This window comes from Musa acuminata, chromosome BXJ3-4, assembly GCF_036884655.1.
Source record: "Musa acuminata AAA Group cultivar baxijiao chromosome BXJ3-4, Cavendish_Baxijiao_AAA, whole genome shotgun sequence".
Classification (NCBI taxonomy): domain Eukaryota; kingdom Viridiplantae; phylum Streptophyta; class Magnoliopsida; order Zingiberales; family Musaceae; genus Musa; species Musa acuminata.
The window spans coordinates 285,101-302,907 of NC_088352.1; the positions used below are offsets into that span (position 1 = coordinate 285,101).

General features: G+C 42.1%; 3 protein-coding genes across 4 annotated transcripts; all 3 read left to right on the plus strand.

The window, feature by feature from the left end:
• The first annotated feature begins 1,620 nt into the window (after nucleotides 1-1,620).
• Nucleotides 1,621-11,615, plus strand: LOC103980552 (uncharacterized). Of its 2 annotated transcripts, none has more exons than XM_009396988.3 (6): nucleotides 1,621-1,777; nucleotides 5,299-5,371; nucleotides 5,865-5,958; nucleotides 10,275-10,388; nucleotides 10,474-10,528; nucleotides 10,795-11,615. In XM_009396988.3, exons 1-6 carry the CDS (start codon nucleotides 1,745-1,747, stop codon nucleotides 11,239-11,241), a joined length of 816 nt encoding a protein of 271 aa, XP_009395263.3. In that variant the 5' UTR covers nucleotides 1,621-1,744; the 3' UTR covers nucleotides 11,242-11,615. The 2 variants fall into 2 exon arrangements, with proteins under 2 accessions (XP_009395263.3, XP_065002849.1); XM_065146777.1 differs by having other exon boundaries at nucleotides 1,721-1,777; nucleotides 5,299-5,367.
• A 528-nt stretch (nucleotides 11,616-12,143) lies between these two features.
• Nucleotides 12,144-13,720, plus strand: LOC103980450 (agmatine hydroxycinnamoyltransferase 1). The gene has a single exon (XM_009396879.3). It carries the CDS (start codon nucleotides 12,277-12,279, stop codon nucleotides 13,582-13,584), a length of 1,308 nt encoding a protein of 435 aa, XP_009395154.2. The 5' UTR covers nucleotides 12,144-12,276; the 3' UTR covers nucleotides 13,585-13,720.
• A 2,291-nt stretch (nucleotides 13,721-16,011) lies between these two features.
• Nucleotides 16,012-17,780, plus strand: LOC135636519 (probable sugar phosphate/phosphate translocator At5g25400). Its single transcript, XM_065148218.1, has 2 exons — nucleotides 16,012-17,313; nucleotides 17,483-17,780. The coding sequence occupies exon 1, from the start codon at nucleotides 16,187-16,189 to the stop codon at nucleotides 17,270-17,272; it is 1,086 nt and encodes a 361-aa protein (XP_065004290.1). The 5' UTR covers nucleotides 16,012-16,186; the 3' UTR covers nucleotides 17,273-17,313; nucleotides 17,483-17,780.
• The last annotated feature ends 27 nt before the right edge of the window (nucleotides 17,781-17,807 follow it).

Sequence of the window (17,807 nt, forward strand, 5' to 3'; positions counted from 1 at the left end):
GTTTATCGAATGTTGTGAAGATGTCATCACTTATTTGAGATCGATGCAGATCTCTCGATGATAATCTAAGTCATGCATGACACGTCGGAGAGGTACTATTACTCGTCTGGCATCGTATCAAGTCATCTATCATATTAATATCAAATCAAGACGATGAAACAAATATTTGGTTGTTGGATAAGCTACGTTGAGCCGACATTAATCTTTTAACATAGAGAAAAAGAAAAAGAAACCATGGCTTCCTCTTATCCAATATATATTTTATTATCTCAATTTTTCTTTGCCTATGCTAAGGGGAATTTTACACAAAAATATTCTAACATCACATATCGTCGATTCGACACCCATTTGGATTTCATATTATTATACGTTCAATGAATCAAATCATCCACGGTACTAATTGAAATAGTTTCAGGTAACTCTTTGCATTTGAGTAATACTCAACAATCTCGTAAGATCATTTTCATCGAATAACTCTTTGCTTAATCTCGATAGTCATCGAATCATATTATAAAAGGCCTTAGATATGCTAGCTCATAGAGAACTCTCTAAGCCCTCTAAGGTATGTCTGTTGTAAAATCATTCGTCGAAACTAATGTCATGGGATCTAACATAACCCGTAGGATCTGAATTTTGAACATCTCACATAACTAAATTATGTTTTGGCAACATAAAAAATGAAGTTTTGAACGGACGATAATCACCTCGGTCTTAAAAATTCAATAATGTACATAAAATTAACTTCATTTTTTTTTTTTTTTTGTTTGCCTTGTAAGTTCAAGAAAAGACCCCAATATATATTTTTAAAAACTTTTTGAAAGATAAAAAATAAAAAATTATCAAGCATGTGTTGTACTACCATCTAACCTCTGTCCAACCTGATCACTAATCTCAAAGACCGGGCAGTGAGCTGGGTTAAGGTCGTGGGTCAACTTGGGTTGGATTGGATAGGATTGCCTTCTACCATGTCCTTCGATTCCTCTACCCCAACCCAAGCTTGTTTTGTGCTCGAATTGGATTTAGGCCGAGTGATCTGTGTCCCCGATGCACGTAATACAAACACACTGTTACGTCCACATGAATTCAAACTCTTTTAAGAACTCAATAATTAAAATTCTATTTTATGGTATCAGAGCAAAGGATCACGTGTTCAAAATTTATTCCATAAAATATTTTCAATTAATTCAATTTTTTGGAACAAGTTCAAGAAAAATAATAAGCAAATATTCAAAACGAGTAAACCATGGAAAGAAAGCTTTGATTCCCAAACGAACCTATTCGAATTCGAAAAAGGATTTTTATGACTCTTGAAAACTAAGGAATAAGAGAATTGATATGAGAGATGTTTATTGTCTTTATCATAAGATCACGACTGGATCGATATATATATTTGGTAAAAAGAATAATCACTTGATGGATATATATTAATTATAATAAATTAGTATATAGTAATAAGTCATAATATACGTGTAAATTATTTTACGGTAAATTTATGTAAATATAAAAATAATTGATTCTATGGTGATTATATTAAATTTGACGTAAATATATTTAATATATATATATATAAAAAGCCCGCTCGAAAGCGGACGCCAAACCCAAATCTCCCTCTTTTTCTCGTTCTTCTTGCCTGGCTCTATATCTTCGGGATAAGAGTACACAAGTCGCGCCTTTTCCGCCTCTGTCGTCGCCGTTTGCTCTCAATCCGAGGCCCGCAGGAAGAACTTGGAGCGGTTCTGATGCGATGAGGAGGAAGCTTCACACCCGTTTTCCCGCCGTGAGTTTCCTCTGCTTCGGGCTTTCTCTCGTTGCCTTTAGAGCAAACTCTGCGGCTTCTTGATTGATTTTGGTTGCTTTATCGTGTGCTTTCTTCACCCTTCTTTGGGTTTACAGTTCTTGGTAGAGGAGACTAGGGTTTTGCTTTCTTTTTCTTCTAACGTAGCTTCTTGATCGATTTGGGTGTTTGTTGTTCGGTTTCTGCACCCTTTGCTTGATTCGGCCATCTGTTGTGGTGAATTGATTAGAGCTTTGTTTTGTTTCTTTTCTTGTTCTTCGTCTGAATGAGATCATTGAAAATAATAGCTTCAAGGTCTTGTTCTTGGCCTGTGAATGTTGCCGGACGGTTCTTTATTTTGTTATACTTGTTGATATGTATAGCTCGATAGTGGTGCACATATAGTTTATGGGCAGGTACAGATTAGTGTACTATTCTGTGTAGCCGTATTATACTTGTCTGACTGGTCTTTACATTCTTGTTACCGAGTACTTTGTTCTAGTTGTATTAGGCCATACGAGCAGACCAGGTAGCAAGATCAAACTAGATGTTATCACATGCATTTTGTTGTTGTTGTGAATTGTGGAATCTGAACATATAGGTAACCAAATGAATAATTCCTAAGTTCAAAAAAATTCTATAAACGTTAACCGTATTCATGTGAGTTCATATGGCATATTAGTCTTTGTCGAGAAGAATTTGTGTGCCTAATTAGTTGTAGTTGTTAGTTTAGCAAGTCCCATAGTCCCACATCGGGAAAATCAGACTTGTTGTCTCGTCTTGGAACTATAAATAAGGGTCTGAGCTTTGATGTTAGACACACCACAAGAAGTACCACGGACACCACAAGAAGTACAACAGGCATCACAAGAAAACTTGCTTATGGTTTGAAGTCTTCTTGTTTAGGAAGCTGAAGGTGTTTTATGGCCTTGGAACATTTCCTAAGGCATTTGTAAGTGTCCCTCTTTTATAATAGTAATTTGCTCCTCTTTCTTCCGTGGATGTAGGTCAAAGTCATTTGACCGAACCACGTATATCTGGTGTTCTGGTGTTTTGTTTGTTCTTGTCGCTTTTATTATTTCCGCTTTATTGTCTTTGTTGTGTTGCCAAAATTATCCTTTGGTAAATATCCTGGGGCTAGCTCTAACAAACTGGTATCAGAGCCTGGTTCTGGGATCTTTTGGCAACAATGACAATATCAAAGATCGTTGTCGAGAAATTCGATAGAAATGTCAACTTTGGCATGTGGCAACTCAAGATGGAGGCCATTCTGGTTCAAGACGGAGTTGATTTGGCACTTCAGGGTGCTGAGAACATTCCAGATGGTACGTCAAAGGAAGATCTTGCGGGTATGGATAAGAAGGCCCGATCCAGCATCATTCTAAACCTCTCTGACGAGGTTTTACGGGAGGTAGCTACGGAGACTACGGCTAAGAGCATGTGGGACAAACTTAAAGCCTTGTACATGAAGAGGACAGTGGAGAATCGTCTCTACTTGAAGCAGAGTCTGTATATGCTTCGGATGGTTGAAGGTACATCTATACTCTCGCATCTTGATAAATTTGATTCTTTGGTTATGGATTTGGAGAATATAGATGCAAAAATTGATGATAAGGATAAGGCTTTGTTGCTCTTGTGTTCTCTTCCCCAATCTTTTAAGTATTTCCGTGATACTTTGATTTATGGAAAAGAAATAGTTTCGTATCAGGAAATTAAATCTGCACTAAAATCTAAGGAGCAAATAGACAGAGATATCACCGGGGAAAGTAGAGGAAATCAGGCTGAGGGTCTGGTTGTCAGGGATAAAATGGATAAAAGAGAATTTGACAGTAGTAGATCTAAATCTAGATCTAAATCCAGAAATAGAAATTTGGAATGCAGATATTGTCATAAAATGGGGCACATTAAATTTGATTGCTTTAAATTAAAAAATAAATTAAAGCAAAAGGAAAAATTTGTTGAGAAAACTATTGAATCCGCTGAAGCTAGTGTAGCATCTGATGAGAATTTTGGAAATATTTTCTTTGCTACCGATGACAGGACAAAGTCTAAAAATGAATGGATTTTAGATTCAGGTTGTTCTTATCACATGTGTCCCAATAGGGATTTGTTTTCCACATATGAATCTTGTAATGGTGGAATTGTTTTGATGGGTAATAATGCCGCATGTGATGTTGTTGGTAGAGGAACAATCCGAATTAAAATGCATGATGGTATTGTGAGGACGGTCACTAATGTTAGACATGTTCCTGATTTGAAAAAGAATCTCATCTTTTTAGGCACCCTAGAGGCCCTTGGGTGTAAATACACAGCTGAAGGTGGAGTTATGAAAGTTTCTAGAAGTGCTCTTATTGTTATGAAAGCTTGTAGGTCTGGTAGCTTGTATATTCTGCAGGGAACTACTGTCACAGGTTCAGTTGCAGTTTCGTCATCATCATTGTCTGATTCTGACATCACCAAATTATGGCATATGCATCATATGAGAAATATTCGACCACCACAAAGGTATGCAAATTTGGTTGCATATGCTTTGTCTGTTGCAGAAGAAACAAGTGAAGTTGGTGAGCCTACTTCCTATTCAGATGCAGTTTCTTGTGATAATTCCGCTAAGTGGTTGATTGCTGAAGGAAAAGTCCTTGTTCAGAAAATTCATACGAAGGACAATCCAGCTGATATGTTTACGAAGCCTCTTCCGGTTTACAAGTTCAAGAAGTGCTTGGACTTGGTTGGTGTTCATTGTTGGTGATTGCCCGTTGGGGCTTTTGTGAAGAAGGTGGAGCAAGTTTTGTTGGGACATGCCAAGGTGGAGATTTGTTAGTTTAGCAAGTCCCATAGTCCCACATCGGGAAAATCAGACTTGTTGTCTTGTCTTGGAACTATAAATAAGGGCCTGAGCTTTGATGTTAGACACACCACAAGAAGTACCACAGACACCACAAGAAGTACAGTAGGCATCACAAGAAAACCTGCTTATGGTTTGAAGTCTTCTTGTTTAGGAAGCTGAAGGTGTTTTATGGCCTAGGAACATTTCCTAAGGCATTTGTAAGTGTCCCTCTTTTATAATAGTAATTTGCTCCTCTTTCTTCCGTGGATGTAGGTCAAAGTCATTTGACCGAACCACGTATATCTGGTGTTCTGGTGTTTTGTTTGTTCTTGTCGCTTTTATTATTTCCGCTTTATTGTCTTTGTTGTGTTGCCCAAATTATCCTTTGGTAAATATCCTGGGGCTAGCTCTAACAGTAGTTATGGAAACATTGAGACGAGCATCTCCAGGTTAAGATGCAAAGACAGCTTTCTGCAAATTTTAGTAAATGAGGTGCATAAATTTGATTATTTTTCTTTACTGTAACTTTTTTTTTTATTATCCAACTGAAGGTCCTGTGTTCCTCTTAAATTTGACCTCCTTAAGTATGATAGTGATTTGCTTTGATTTCATATATGGTGTGTAACCTGTGGATAAAACTGCTTCTATGCATTCATCTAGTTTCGAGAACCATCTTATGATTAAATTATTGTGTTTGCAGACCCGAATAAAGAAAATTATGCAATCGGATGAAGATATCGGGAAGATTGCACTTGCTGTACCTGTTCTAGTATGTGAGTTCTTATGCTGGATATTCAACTCTTGTTTCATGAAGTGAATCATGAGTTGGGCTAATTTTACTTCAAGTTTTTCAGCTACCGCTTGTTTAGATTGAATAAGATGAACATTTTGGGGGAATAATATGAATTAGTCCTGAATTTTGCAATTATAGTACATCATCCAGATGTCATAATGCTTACTGTAGCAGTATTTGTTATGAACAATTTTAGATCCTTTTTGCCCAAAGTCTCATCAGAGATGTTGTCCTTTTTAGACCATGGTTGTTGTGAAATCTTAATTCTGTGCAAACATCCCATGCACAGATAGGTATGCACGGTATGGATCAAACAAATGCAGCTGTTATATGTTACACATGCATGTCCTTTATTATATGAATAATTAAATATTTATGCCTCTCTACTTTTATAGGTATCACCATGGATACTCGTGCTGACTTGTTGCTATGTACACTTGAATTTACTCTTTTTTTTTATTTTGATTTTCCAGCCAAGGCATTGGAATTATTTCTACAAGACCTCTGTGGCAAGACATATAGCATGACTCTCCATAGAGGAGTTAAGACAATGAGTTCTTTCCATTTGTAAGTGACACATTTATTCAAACAAATCTTTCCAAGTAATATCACCTGAGGCATTTCTTATTTTTACATCTTTGGTGAACAAAGATAATATAACATTAAAGATATTTGCATGGATTTCTATGGTCTTATGAGGGTACAAATATATGTGGAGTTTTAGAGGCGTATAAAAATATTGCCATGTTGGAAAGGTGGTTATGGTGGTACTTCATAGAGCGTTATTTTCTCTGTCATAAACTAGTGAAGATTATCATGATCTACAGAAAATAGGGTGGAATTAAATGAATGGATTCAATATTTCATGCGAATCACTGGAGATTCTTTTGCTAGCATCTTAACTTTTTCTTTGATTAATTTGTTGCAAGTAGACATTCTTTGTTATATTTCATCTCATCACATCTGTTATCTTTTATTATTGTACTTTCATTTTAAGCATTTGTATGTTAGATTGTGAAATTTAAATTATGTAGAAATTTGATGAAATAAAAATGATGTTTCAAAATTCAATACTGTCATCGTTCGTCAATGGTAAATAGAATAAACAAGAATTTGTTAAGCCTAGCTATTTTTTCTCAATAAGTGATTATATTGACATGTAATCTAAATTCTCCAGTTCTCCTTTGGTCTGATACACTGAATCGAATGTATATATCATATATTTATATTCCATCCATGCATTGAATGTGACTAATGTTTAAATTCTGTTCAAATTCAACAGATGCACTGGGAATGGTAGTCTCTATATTTCGGAAGTGTGTTTTAGCAGTGGGAATCACCTGATACTAGACATAGGAGAGAACCTCACATATGTTTTGTCTTTCCCAGCTTTAGAGATTAAGACCAGTCAGGACTGTCCATTGTTTTAGGAGATATTACAGGTAGCTTCTTAAGCACCCGTTTAGATTAAGCTGACCTAAGAACCATTCAACTTAAACATAGATATGGCATTGGGTGGATTGACATTAGATAACCTAATTGCTTGTGCTGTTACTATGGTCTAATTCGGACTCGCTGTTAGCTTGTGATCACCCATGCTGAGCTCAAGCCTGCCTTCTTGATAACCATTCTGACTGACTTGAATATGTATATCGAGTTTGTTTTGCTTAATGAGTCAAGTCCTAGAATCATGGCGTTCTTTGGGTTCCTCATTGTGAAAGAGCACTCATTGTGCATGGTGCCAAAGGTGAAGGGAGCTTCGATGCACATGCATCTTATCTCAGACAAACAATTTATGGAGGGACTAAGGTGACTCAACTTACGGTGGCGAATACTCTTGAAGAATATGTCGTAGTGTTATCGTTCAAGTTGCCATAATGGAAGTCAGGCATAGTGGATATTATGCTCGGGGTAGAGGCCCAGAATCCGGATAATGACATATCAAACCATCAGCCAAGTCGCTAAATTTCCAGAACTACTAGGCAATAAACTATCTTAGAGTTGCGTTTCGTCCGTATATGACTCGAAAGCAAGCAGACAAAGGTGATCGTCGAAGGAGCAAACATAATTAGAGGTGGCAAAGGCCTTGCAATGTGCTGGCAGAGGTCAATGAGTTTCTTATTAAGATAGTTGCAAATGGGGGACTTTGGGTCGATGCAGGAGGGCTCAATCAAGAAACGGAGTAGGTAGTATATGGTACTTATCATTTCTGCTCAAACGAGTAGGTGATAAAAATAATGGAGAAGGTTATACACAGTGATTTCAATAGGTGCTCGGGTGCTCGCTTAGGCGCTCGGGCGAGGCGAGGCGAGGCCCGAGCGCCTCGCTTCACTTCCAGGCGGCGCGCTTCAAAGAGGCACCGCCTGAGCGCTCGCCTGAGCCCAGGCGTCGAGCGCTTCGGGCGAGCGCCTGGGTTTAAACTAAGTGACCGAACCAACGTTTTAGGTCTGGTTCGGTCTTCGGTGCTTTAGTTGGTTCAATCGAACCAACTAAAGCACCGATATCAGCTGTCGCTGCCCAACCCTAACCCTGCTCGCGTTCACGCTACCGTTGTTGCTGCTCACTACCGTTGTCGCTGCTCCTGCTGCCGCTGCTCGTTGCCACTGTCGCCGCTGCCACTGCCGCTCTCGCTGCCGATGCTCGCTGTCGCTGCTGTTATCGTCGCTCCCGCTCCCGTTGTCGCTGCCGCTACTCGCCGTTGTCGTATGTCGCCGCTCGCCGCTCTCGCTGCCGCTGCTCACTTTTACCGCTGTCGCTACACCCTCGGTCTTCCCTTACACTCATCTTCCTTCTCTTTCGAAAGTATATTATTAACGGTATACTGAATACTGTTAACAATATACATTATATTAGTAACAGTAATGTATTTGTATTTATTAGATTAATGATATATTATTTTGATTTTAATACTATTAAATAATTATATTTATTAATTATATTATATATTTTAATATTTTAGTGCCTCGCTTCGCTCGGGCGAGCGCCTAGCGCCTCAGGCGTTTTTGGACTTTGGTGCCTTTTGGCACCTAGCGCTTTTTAAATCATTGGTTGTAGAATCCCAGAGGCAACCAAAACGTAGTAAAGATTTGCTCCAGGTTAGGGTGAAATTTTATTTTTTTTGGGCAAAACTTCTTGCATTCCATAAGTTTAATGATAATGAGAAGGCAAATCACGGTACCTAACTCAGTTTAAAGAGTGTAAACATTTCAAGTGCTTCAGAAGTGCGAGCAAAGAGCAGGTGAAGGCTATAACCGACTTGATGCATGAAGTATAACTCTCAAGGAAATTGGTAGAGTTAAGTAACTTTTGTCTTCTCAACTCTTGAAAGAATGAGTGAAACAAAGAACTTCAATTCTCTTAGTTATTTAGCAGAAGAGCTATGTAGTTGTTCGAAGACTCTTTGAAGAGACGTAGTGATAGACAACATTTGAGAAATCCTCACCAATAGTGATTGGTTATACTGAAAGTAAATTGTCAGTTTTATTTTTTAACAAAATATTAATTGAAACTGAAAGTGATGTGAACCTACTAAGCAAAAGAGAAATTAGTGGGCAAATCTTGTAGAGGAAAGACCTCAAAAGCTTTAAAGTTTGCAAGATGATGCTTATTAAGGCTCCAACAAGCATCCATCCAGCTTAAGCGACGCGAGACGTTTGAGAGACTAGTGCGCAATAAGGAAGGTCTTTTCCTTTATCTAAGAGATTCGTAGAATTTAATGAAGATCAGTATAGCTCGATCGACCCCACAGTAGAGTTAGAGTTACTGGCGAGTCGAAGAAGCGTTAGCAGGTTTATGTTCTACTACTCAATAATAGTGACAGAGAGTAGTTGGGAGCCGAGAGGCACATTGCAGCTGAAGTAGAAGATTGAAGATATAGCAAAGGCGAGGAGAAATAATGTCTGTAAAGGCTTCGACGAGGATGTTGAAGGTATAAATGAGGGAGAATGTCATGGACAACTCTATACACAAGGTGTTCATTGTAATATTTTTGTGTGTTTATGCCTTTTGATTTTGTTCATGCTTTGCATTGTATGTATAAGGCTTGCAGTAGGATTGGTAGCCCTATTTCGGTTGACTTTTATGGTCATTTCAGTTATGTACACACAGGTTGTGTGCGATCGCCGCTCAAAGACAAAACTATCCAAAAATAAGCCATCTAGACAACCGTTTATGGTATTTTTGGCTTTGCAGAGTGGTGTGAAGTATCAACCGGTACAACATCCTGGAGTTACCCGGGTGGCACATGGTTGGATGGGCTTTTGAGGTATTGTCTAAGTTTGATTCGCTGTCTTGTTCCACAATAGTGTTATGTGAGCAAATGTGGGACTTTTGGTCGCGACGGACCTCCTTGTGCCCTTTATCTGGTGATCGTTTAGAGGTTGTGAAGTCTATGTTTATAATTTGCATTGCATATCAAGTGTTTTCTGAAATATCTGCTTGTGTGATCCCGAGTATAGTGCTTCTTCTAACCCGTCTTCTCTTTTGCAAGTCCTTAAGGGATCCTAAGAGGTTAAGGGGAGATTGGTCCTTTGCGGATATGATTTAGGCAAATCCAGTTATGTTTGTAATAGTAAGTGAATAAAATCCAGTTAGGAACATTTTAGATGTTAAATAGTTAGGAATATCTATATTCCTCTTATGAATTTGTCTCGTGCAACTTGATATAATTTAATAGATTATCTAACTGGTGTATTTTTTTGCACAAAATATCCAAATTTAAAGGAAATTCACCTATTTCTTTTCTGTTTTGAATAAGTTTAAGGTACTGAAGTATTCACCATTTACATTTTGTGCATTCTGGTTTGTTCATTCCTAATAGTTAATATTTTTGAAGTTAATAGGTTTTAGTTTTGAACATCTATTGTTGTTTACTTCAAAATCAGGAAGCAGTGCGTGCACAAGTTTACCGTGTTTGATTTCCTAAAAGATCTAGTGAGCAACGTTCCAGATGTTGGTGGTTCTGATGCAGATCCTGATGATAAAGCCAGCAAGAAAAGGTTCTCAGACGTAGATATACAATTAGTGTTCCATGTTCTGTGCTTTTGTAGAATATTCTGATAACTGGTGTCACAATTAATACAGGAAAGCTGCAGACGAAGACAATTACAGTGAAGAGGAGACAAAGAGGAGCAACAATGTGAGTCTACTTGTCCACTGCTATCGAATGACCTCCATGGGTTGCCTCTCCATTTATGGTTTCTTCCATATTCATCAGATAGCCATTTCTTTTATTTAACTTCATCAAAACTTTGAACTTCATATAGTAAATTCAGTTATTCTTATAATATATCTTTATTGATTTGGGTTCTGTGATTCCGATTGTGTAAGAACGTTGCTATCTCGCAATGTGGTTTTCATGAGAAGTGGTATTTATTGCTGATAAAAGGCTTTTCATGAAAGCAGGAAGCCTGTCGCAGCAGCAGCAGCAGCAGCGGCAGCCGCAGCCGAAGGGGCCAAGGGAGGAGGTGTCGTGGAAAAGGGCGTGGTTCTCTTGTCGTCGATGGAGTCGAGAAGGGCGGTGTTGACTTTAACATATACGAAGATGATCCTGGCTCTCAACATGATGACGAACTCACTCACAGTGAAACTGATCGAGATATGGCAACAGCATCTGAAGAAAATTGTGTTACCAGTAGCAGCGTGCGTGCCACTGTTGGGAACTTTGACTTGAACTTGGATTTCAACGACATTGAGGAGATAGCACCAGCCTCAGCTACAACCGCAGCAGCTATGGCAACAATCTTTAAGGTGAATGGTGATCTAACAGATGACTATCTGGGTTCGTCAATTTCCAATATGGATAAGATTACCATTGATCCTGTTCAGTTTGCATTATCACACCGAGATTAGATGAAGAGGAAGAGGATTATGAGATTGTACAAGGATGACCATTTTGCGTTTGTCTTTTTGGCTTATAGGTAAGATTTACAGTTAGATCTGACTCCTAGCGTAGTGTTGCCAAATATTTCTACATCTTCTTGGGTGATCAAACTTTTCAAAATGACAGGATGATAGACATTATGTAGTTGGAATATGTCATCACAGCAGCTAAGGAAATATCCAATTGTGATCTGAGCAAGTTCCCGAGTTGCAACATTGTGCCACATTCAAATTGGTTGAATCAGTTGGCATCTTGTGCTGGTCTCGCCAAAGATGTTGCATATGTTTGATCTTTTCTAGTGTCAGTTCACGGATCTTGTTATACTTAATCCTGTTATACTTAACTTCCGTCATGATCCTGGTGAATGCCATTACAAGTCTGAGATTGCTATGTAAATGTGCGGGTTTGTACTCCGTGCAAAGGAGCTTCCGCAAGCTCCATCTCTTGATTACACTCACAACACTACCTATCTACGCTAAGATGGACTTGTTTTGCCCCCATGCTGACACACATTTGTTATTTATTAGTTTATAGGTATAGGAAAAAAAATAGTAATGCATGCAAAACATATGAACAGGAAGTCTTTTTATGATGTTGATGATTTAGGGTTGGTATGGGTATCTTTTATCTGATGGCCTTGCCGATTCCTGATGACTAAATTTAATAGGACATTTTTTGTTTTTAATGTTATCCTAAGCCCTGTCTTCATTCAGGCAATCATCCCTAACACCGCCCATTATATACATATTATATATATATATATATAGAGAGAGAGAGAGAGAGAGAGAGAGAGAGAGAGAGAGAGAGAGAGAGATTAAACGCTGTTTTTAGTCAATATATGGTCTACCTAATCGATTGAAGGTTTGGTAGTGAGACTGAGCTGTTAGCCACCAAATCTGTTGTTCTCTTGTTCATATTCCACTTCTCTTCTTCATCCTTCCAAGCTCACTATAAGTCTCATCTCCAGGATCCCAGTGGCGAGTGTGTGGCCTGGGAAAGTACCTATGATAACGCCCATGGAAGTCCAAGTGCGGAGCTCCACCGTCTTAGCTCTTGGCGACCCCAACACGGAGCCCCGCGAAGTGCCCCTCACCATCTTCGACCGTTTCGCCTGCGACATCCACATCGCCGTCCTCTACGCCTTCACCGCCCCCACCCCTTCCAACGCCGACATCGTAGAGGGGCTGTCGGAGACGTTGGCGCACTTCCCCATGCTCGCAGCCCAGCTCGGCCACGACTGCGGCGGCCGCCCGTGCCTCATGGTCGGCGGCGGCGGAGGCGGCGTGCTGGTGGTGGAAGCCACGGTGTCGTCGACCTTGGCCGAGCACATGCCGCTAGAGCCGTCGCCAGACCTCCTGCTGCTGCACCCCCGGACCGAGGACGCTGCCCACTTGCTCCTTGTCCAGCTCAACCGCTTCCGCTGCGGTGGGCTGGTGGTCGGATTGTCCGCCCATCACAAGGTGGCCGACGGCCAGTCCATGAGCGCCTTCTTGGTCGCGTGGGGGCAGGCCGTGCGTGGCATCCCCATCGATCCGCTTCCGCTATACGACCGGTCGTGGCTGAAGCCTCGCGTCCCGCCGAGATGCGAGTTCCAGCACTGGGGCCTTGACTTCATGCCCATCACGCCCCGGGACGACGAGTTCGCCTCACACAACAACTTGGTCGAACCGAGCAGAATCACCAACATCCTGCTGCGCTACTCATCGGAGTTCATCACCGGGAAGCTCAAGGCCGAGACGAAGGCGAAGTACACCACCTTCGAGACCTTGCTCGCCCACGTGTGGAGGAAGATAACGGCGGCTCGCGGGCTCGAGGGCGGGGAGGAGACGATGATACGGGTCACGGTGAACGGCAGGCGCAGGTTGAAGCCGCCAGTGTCGGACCACTACTTCGGCAACCTGGTGCTGAACGCGTACCCGAGATCGACGGCGGAGATGCTGGCGCGAGGAGGGCTGGAGGAAGCGGCCAAGGTCGTGCACGAGGCGATCGCGAGGACCAGCGGAGACTACGTGCAGTCGATGGTGGACTTGGGGGACATGTACGGGGACGAGGAGCTGGTGCCGGTGTACGGCACGGAGGGGAACGTGCTGTCGCCGTTGGTGGACGCCGAGAGCTGGCTGAGGCTGCGGTTCGAGGACGTGGACTTCGGCGGGGGAGGGAAGCTGTGCGCCTTCCTGCCGACGTGGGTGGCATTGGAGGGGCTCGTGATCTTCATCCCGGTGGTGGGGGAGGGCGGTGGCGTCGACGTGATGGTGTCGCTGCTTCGTGAGCATGCCGAGGTACTCAAGCGCATCTCCCACTCCCTGCATTGAGACCAGACGACCTCTCCCCTCCTTGGTGCGTATGCTGACAGGGCTTCAATTTGGACTTGGGTCAAGAAATGTAGGGCCAATTGAAATGTCTCTCAAAGTTAATATTATAAATGAGCAACGCATGATCCCATCGTCATCGGCTGCTCGGCATCGCCACCGAATGGAAGCCACAAAAAGTAATGTGGAGGAGTCGTCACGTTAGTAGCACTGCATCGCCATTCGGTGGCACGTTGACGTTGCCAGATGTCACGAGAGCCACCGACACTAACCAGCCACTTGTGACCACCAGACGACGGCGGCGGCCACGACGATGACTCCTTCTTCTTCGTCCGTTAATTTTGGAACGGCAGTGGGGGGAGGCCGTCATCTTGCGAGTTGAGTTGACTCGTTCGACGTGCCACCCAACTCCGCTAAGTGCCAAAGTAGGGATGCACAGAGTCGTCCACCCGACCTAACCGCTACCTCTTCTTCCACGGGGCAAAGACTTCCACTGCCCAACAATTATTGGTGGACGAAGGTGGAATCGCAGCGCAGCGACGTGATTTCTTGGACGTATCGGAGAAATCAAAGCAAAAGCCAATGGTGTTTCACGGTAATAGTGCGAAGAAGGAGATTCGAGTGGCACATCCACCCGTTCGAGTCGGCAAACACAGCGTATGACGTCAATATTAACGCTCGATGATATTTTTCGTGGTCGAAAAATCCTCAACAAAATTATTCACGACGAAATAACTTACAAATCCTGATTAATCGAAGAAGAACTTTGTGGGTTAGTATTTATTACATTATAAGAAGGTAATCTACTCCAAAATATATAATTCACACCAATCACAAGTAAAAAACAAGGAAGGAATGTAATCGGACGGATTCAAACATTAATTTTAAAGAAGAGGAGTAAAGCAACGTTTCAAGCTCGAAGGTGAAAACGTTTCAACATCACAACCACGTCTCTCTGTCTGTCACGTACATAATGCTGCAAGTCATCCATTAGAAAATGTGTTCCACCGAAGCTTAATCGGAAGAAGAATACATGGATGGACAATGTCAAAAAGGGGGGTGTTGAACAAATGGCCCTTTGACCAGGTCCTCGTCAACGATGCACCAAACCTGGCTACCTGCTCCATGCGATGCTGTAACCTCATTTATGTACATATAATAATAATAATAATAATAATAATAATAATAATAATAATAATAATAATAATAATAATAATAATAATAATAATAATAATAATTGCTAATAAGTTTTCCTCGATGGCTACGGCATGCCGAGTCCAAGAAGAGCCGAGTACGATCTCGACTAGTATATTGGCCACCGGGCCCACCACACATCAAGCATCACGTGGGCCCCGAGATTCTTTCTTTCTTTCTCTTTCTTGGGCACCCCACAATTTTGTGTGTATTTTGAATTTTCTTTTTCACCGAAGATAAATTATAATTTTCATAATTTGATAAACTATTTACCATACAGGACAATTAGCACATTTGACTTTGTATTCATTTACAATGTTCTTAACTTACGATCGATTAAACATATTAGTTAAATTAAGTAATAAAGATAATAATATCTTCTTCTTTGTTTATCCTTTGAAAAGAAAATTATCATGAATTAGGTCATAATTATTATTATTATATATATATATATTGTGTGATTATGTATTTATTTTTTTTATATTTAAAGTTATTCCATACTTTGTTTATTATTAAATTTTAAAATTGATGTTTAATTTAACATGAGTTAATCAAGGTTCTAAAAATATTTTGTAAAGATAAACATGTTATCTTTAGATATGCAAAACAAAAAAAACAAAAAAAAAACCCCTTATTATTTAGGAGACAAAGGAATAAACATCCTATTGTTTTATCTTCTTCTACTATTAATAGTCTTTAGTAGCACTCCACTGTTATGAATTCTTGCCTTGAACCAACATCATCAACTCGGTTGATAGAAACCCTAACTTGAAAAATTGAATTGAATTGAATGATGAATTTTTATATCTAAAATAATAAAATTATAATTTGAGGATACAATTTTTGGTTGAGAATTCAAAACGCCTATTAAAATCTTCTACGATGAAATGTGATCTTATGATTAAAACTCTTTAGCGTATGTCAAAAAGATTTAACCCCATTTGGGGTATGGATCCCTTGACATAAATACTATTATTACTCTGTGCGGCGGACACGACGACCACCTAAGAATGCAATTTTTAGGGTGCTCGTGTCGAGAAGTGTGCGCGTTAACCGCGTGTCGGTGTGAAATTATCACCAATATTTCACGACGCCGACAACGACTACTCCTCTCCCCAACGCATTTAGCTCTTCTACACCCACACTCCTTTTGTTATTGTCACTCTCCCTTCATCAATAAGTACCGGTCTTCCTCCTTCCTCACCTCCGCCCCACCCCACCCCCCTTCTTCCTCCCCTCTCTCTCTCTCTCTCTCTCAGATCCAACCCACCTTCTCTCTCATATCAATCCCCGTTCTCCCCATCTCCTACGCGTTTCCCTCTCCTCTCCTCTCCTCTCCAGATCTGTATCGAAGGAGGATAACTGAGCAGAGGAGGAGGAGAAGGGGGAGAGCATCGTTTTTGTCGGCATCATGGGTCGGGAGGGCAGCGGCGGCGGCGGCGGAGGGGCGGTGTCGGAGGGGGTTCTGAAGAAGGTGCTGCTGTCCTACGCCTATGTCGCGATCTGGATCTTCCTCAGCTTCACGGTGATCGTGTACAACAAGTACATCTTGGATCCCAAGATGTATGGCTGGCCCTTCCCCATCAGCCTCACCATGATCCACATGGCCTTCTGCTCCACCCTCGCCATCCTCCTCGTCCGCGTGCTCCGCCTCGTCGACCCGCCCTCGTCGCCGCCCATGACCCGCGCCCTCTACCTCTCCTCCGTCGTCCCCATCGGCGCCCTCTACTCCCTCTCCCTCTGGTTCTCCAACTCCGCCTACATCTACCTCTCCGTCTCCTTCATCCAGATGCTCAAGGCCCTCATGCCCGTCGCCGTCTATTCCATCGGCATCCTCTTCAAGAAGGAGTCTTTCCGCACCTCCTCCATGCTCAACATGCTCTCCATCTCTTTTGGCGTCGCCATCGCCGCCTACGGCGAGGCCCGCTTCAACGGCACTGGCGTCGGCCTTCAGCTCGGCGCCGTCGCCTTCGAGGCCACCCGCCTCGTCCTCATCCAGATCCTCCTCACCTCCAAGGGCATCTCCCTCAACCCCATCACCTCCCTTTACTACGTCGCCCCCTGCTGCCTCGCCTTCCTCCTCGTCCCCTGGTCCGTCGTCGAGCTCCCCATCCTCCGCGCCCGCTCCGCCTCCTCCCTCCGCCCCGACCTACTCATCTTCGGCACCAACTCCCTCTGTGCCTTCGCCCTCAACCTCGCCGTCTTCCTCCTCGTCGGCAAGACCTCCGCCCTCACCATGAACGTCGCCGGCGTCGTCAAGGACTGGCTCCTCATCGCCTTCTCCTGGTCCGTCATCCGTGACACCGTCACCGCGATCAACCTCTTCGGTTACGCCATTGCCTTCCTCGGCGTCGCCTACTACAACCACGTCAAGCTACAGGCGCTCAAGGCCAAGGAGGCGCAGAAGAAGGCCGCCCAGGCCGACGACGAGGCAGGGAAGCTCCTCGATCAAGTCGACGGCTCGGGTGGCGACCGCAAGGGTGACTCGCAGGCTTGATCCATCCGTCCACCCCTCTGCGTTCTGCCACGATTGCATCGGTTCGTCTTTAGCATTTCTGATGGATCTCTTCATTCGTTAGCTATTTTATCTTTAGCAGTACATTTCTACATCAAGAAGGAGGAGGTTTGACGGAGCAAATACCAAAATGAAAAAAAAAAGTAAAAAATGGAACTTTTATTGTCTTCCTTTCTTTGTTTGATCCTATAGTTGTCTTGGGGTTGGATTCTGTTTTTGAGCACACGGTGCATCAGATCCGGAAATGCTTATGGTAGATCACCTGGGTCAGATCTGAGAAGAGGAAGCTGGAAGGATTTTAGTGGCAGTTCTTGCTGTGGGTGGAGGACTGTGGATGGATCACACTAGGTTGGCTTGTTTGTTACTTGGATCACTGTTAGCTGTCTATCCTCTTGTCAAAGAGGGATGATTGTTGTTATTTATTTGTTGGATCATGTAGGAGCTTTCTTTTGCCTCCTCCCTAATGAGATTGAAAGTGCTATTTAATTTAGTATGTCTGGTATATTATGTCCTTCAT